Source organism: Melampsora larici-populina (assembly GCF_000204055.1).
Source record: "Melampsora larici-populina 98AG31 unplaced genomic scaffold MELLAscaffold_3, whole genome shotgun sequence".
Taxonomy (NCBI): Eukaryota; Fungi; Basidiomycota; class Pucciniomycetes; order Pucciniales; family Melampsoraceae; genus Melampsora; species Melampsora laricis-populina.
The window spans coordinates 3,224,195-3,227,902 of record NW_006768767.1 but is presented as its reverse complement, the minus strand read 5'-3'; the positions used below and the strand labels follow the sequence as shown (position 1 = coordinate 3,227,902).

Below are 3,708 nucleotides of genomic sequence, written 5' to 3'. Positions count from 1 at the left end.
ATGAGACCATTTTGTTGGACATGCATCCTCAAGTGAAACCAGTATATCAGCAACATTATAAAAGATTTCTTCAGGAATTTGGTGTGGACTCTCAAATCCAACATAAACAGGGTGAATATTTCAGACAATTGAGCAATCTCAGGATGATGTGCAAACACCCTCTTTTATTCAAACAAGAACAGTAGTTCAATCAGATCAAGATTACGGAGATCGAGGAGGAGCTAGGAATCATGGTGCCTGACGGGAGGGAATTGACCGCGGAGGCCAGGCCAGCCTACCTGGAGGACTGGTCACTGAGCAGAAAGCTTGCATACTTGGTTTCCCAGTCCAAAAAGAAGCAGGCACCTTTGCATAAAGTTCTATGCAAGAAGACTGTTATCTATACACAATGGAGGTGTTTCACGGAGTGGTAATTATATTTTCTGTCTCTTGAATATCATTTGTCCTGTACGCTCACCTGATCAACCCACAGGATCATGATTGCATTGGATTGTCACGGCATTGCAAGCGGCTCCTTGCACGGTGGAATGAAAACTCAGCAGAGAACATGGCAACTCACCAGATTCCAGAACAATATCAAGATTGAGGCCTTTATAGTATCTATTGAAGCTGGAGGTGTTGGCTTGAATATGACGTGTGCTGATGAGGTCTACCTGATGGTGAGTTTGTTATTAATTATCTATATAATGTCATAAAGTTTAGCTAAAATGAATATCATTAGGATGCCCATTGGAATCCGCAGATTGTGCAACAAGCAATTGACCGTCTACATCAAATAGGCCAGACCCATCCTGTGAAGGTGTATCATGTGGTTGCAGGGGAATCAGTTGAACAGCACCTATTCAATGTGAGTCAATTGCTTTGGTGTCAAGAAAGGAACATACTCACCATGAGGTGCAAACCTTTTTGTTTGCCCTTCAGGTACAGAAAAAGGAAGCTTCCCTGGCAAGAAAAGTAATTGCATTTTTGGTTCCCAAGGATCAACTTAAATATTGCATCAACCCACGACACAAAATGGATGTCTTGGAGAATATAGGCAATGTGAATGCATGCTATGCAGAATATGTCTAGATGCTCAAGGGTTCCATGAATCAGTCCAACAATATATGTAGAATTTGTAGTCCAAAATTTTCACCACATGTTCTTTCTATCTTTGCAAAGTCCTTTTCTGTCATTTTTTTTCTTCTTCCAAAAACAAGAGTATTGTATCTTGTAGTGTGTTTACTTTGCTCACAAAAATCAATACTACTGACCATTACAAAGTTTACAACACACAGAGATGCAGATAATAGCGAAATAAAGTACTCAGTTTTCCAAAACCATAGATCATCACCTTCAACACGGGCAAAGGGAGTGTTACTCCAAGACAAATCTTTCAATCGTGCTAATACAACATCAAAAGAACCCCAAAAATTTCCAATGTCCAAATCCCCACTCAAAATTCCAACTTCTTCCATGACTTGATCAACAACCGGGGAAAACCACTCAGGGGTTGTGCTCCACAAGTGTTCTTGCTCCGGGTAATCATCAGCAATGATAGCATCCACTTGTATGAGGTAATCAATCCCACCAAATTCTTCAACGGGGTTTTTGCAGAAGTAGTCTGCAGAACATCCAGTAGGTAATTTAGACCGCTGGTCGTATTGTCTGCAGAAACCAGTGTAAAACTTGACCCATTTGTCCAGAGCTTGATGAAAGACGGGGATAAAGAGGTTGAGAAACAAGGCCCTGGAAAGCCATAATAAAGATTTCAGCATGGAACCACCAAAGAAAAAAAAGCAGCTTCACCCTAGCCATTGGATCATATTGATCATGTAAATCTTGATCAATGCACTCTTGAATTTTAGCTGTGATATTTCCAGTCAGTCCACAAGTCATTTTGTCCCAAAAGTACTCAATCTTTGGTTACAAGGCAATGGAACATATTGATGATAAGGCCAGTTTGGGGCTCTGGAACTGTAAGTTTGTCCAAGATAAAGTTGATGTCCAGCAAGAGGAACAGTCTCAGTTCCTCAATCAGTGGTAAGCTTTTTGGGAATGCCACCTTGCTTGTTTACACGGCCCAGATACCACAAGTCAACATGGCGGGGGTCGCTGTTGGTGACATGAGCATGAAGTCCCAAGATCTTTTCAGACCAGCAATCAATGAAACCATAGATACCAATTCCAAAGTTCATAACCTTGTCGTGTACATCAGGAGCCCAAACCTCATTGGGACCGCCCGCATAGTATTCCCGTCGCTTGGGTTTATGAGCAGCTCTCATTCTGACAGCATTTGGGTCCATTGCCTTCATAATAGCCGCAAAAACATCACTATATCAAAGTGGATTTGGAATGTAATTAGCATCAGAGAAAAATGAATCAAGAATGCCCAAACACTTGCCGGTGGATGTGAAGCTCGTGTTCCTGAGCTAGCATCTTCTTGACACTCTTGATTCCAAGTACATTTCCATATTCAATCTGAAGTTCTTCAATCTTGTTACATATGGTGGCATAAATTACTACACCCATGTCAAGATCATCCTTTTGGCGGTGAAGATTGAGTTGCTTCTCAAGTCAAGCTAAAGTTGGCCGGCTGATGATGATGTTGTGTTCGTTTTTGAGGGCAATGAGAGCTTGCTTTGGGTTCAGAGATTGTTTGTAATTATCTAATACTGCATCCTTTATAACAACCTCCACATCATAATTTCCTTGTTGTTTCAAGTCCCATTCTTTGATTTGTCTTCCAACAGTTCTTACACAGACTTGGATGTTGTGCCGTTGCCAAAAAGTGTTGCATACTGTTTGTGCTGGCCAGTTGTTAGCCACAGCTTCTTCAACAAGGGGTTGCAAGATTTCATCAGATATTTTTGCTGGCATGTTGGTGTGTAGTTGGTGATGGAGACTGAAGGTGATTTGATGAGGATTGCAAAGATTGAGGACGGTCAAAGAAGATTCATGATAATCAATGAAGATCGAGGATGGTCAAAGAAGATTAAGGACGGGTGACAAAGAAATAAGAATATCGAGGACAGTTGACAAAGAAATAAGAAGATTGAGGACGGTTGACAAAGAAAGAAGAAGATCAAGGGCAGTTGACAAAGAAAGAAGAAGATCGAGGACAATCAAAGAGGATTGATGATGATGAAAGAGGTTTTGGAGGAGAGCGAGACACGAAGCAGGTAATTTGAAGCTCTTGAGACAGATGGTAGAATGTCTCGGGTTGGAGGTGTTGATAACTGTGAGACCGAGCTTGTAGCTAGTTGGCCAACATGTAGTTTTTGGCTGTGGTAGAATCTAACATTGGTGTTTGAATTGTACAGTTTGAGAAATGTATTTTATGATTTTGGTTTTTTGGTTTTTGATTTTTTGGTTTTTGGTGTTGCTGGTACTTTTTGTCAAAAGGTGACAATGCAATGAAAACGGTGTAGACCACTGGAAAATTGGGCAAAAAGGGGTTTCTGCCATGACTTTTACTTCAGTGCAGGGGTTTTATCCCTGTATTTGAGTATTTTCTGGAGTTTTGTCTTTGATTTTTGAATTTTGCATTGTCACTTTGGAACATCTTGCATTCCGTAATTTCCTAATGTTTTGTCATTTGAAATTAGCAATTGATATATTTCCGTGTCATGTCTATTATTCCAAGTGAGATATTACAGGTAGATGATCTGTAAACTGTGCATGAGGCCAACGTTTGAGTTCAATGTTCTTTGCACCACCAATTGTGGT

At 40.6% G+C, this 3,708-nt stretch overlaps 1 protein-coding gene across 1 annotated transcript; it reads left to right on the top strand.

Moving 5' to 3' along the window:
• Positions 1-476: 476 nt before the first annotated feature.
• Positions 477-1,071, top strand: MELLADRAFT_91139 (uncharacterized protein; the record flags this gene model as incomplete). The annotated part of the gene is made up of 3 exons (XM_007405130.1): positions 477-659; positions 722-847; positions 922-1,071. The coding sequence occupies 3 exons, from the start codon at positions 477-479 to the stop codon at positions 1,069-1,071; spliced, it is 459 nt and encodes a 152-aa protein (XP_007405192.1).
• Between the last annotated feature and the right edge of the window lie 2,637 nt (positions 1,072-3,708).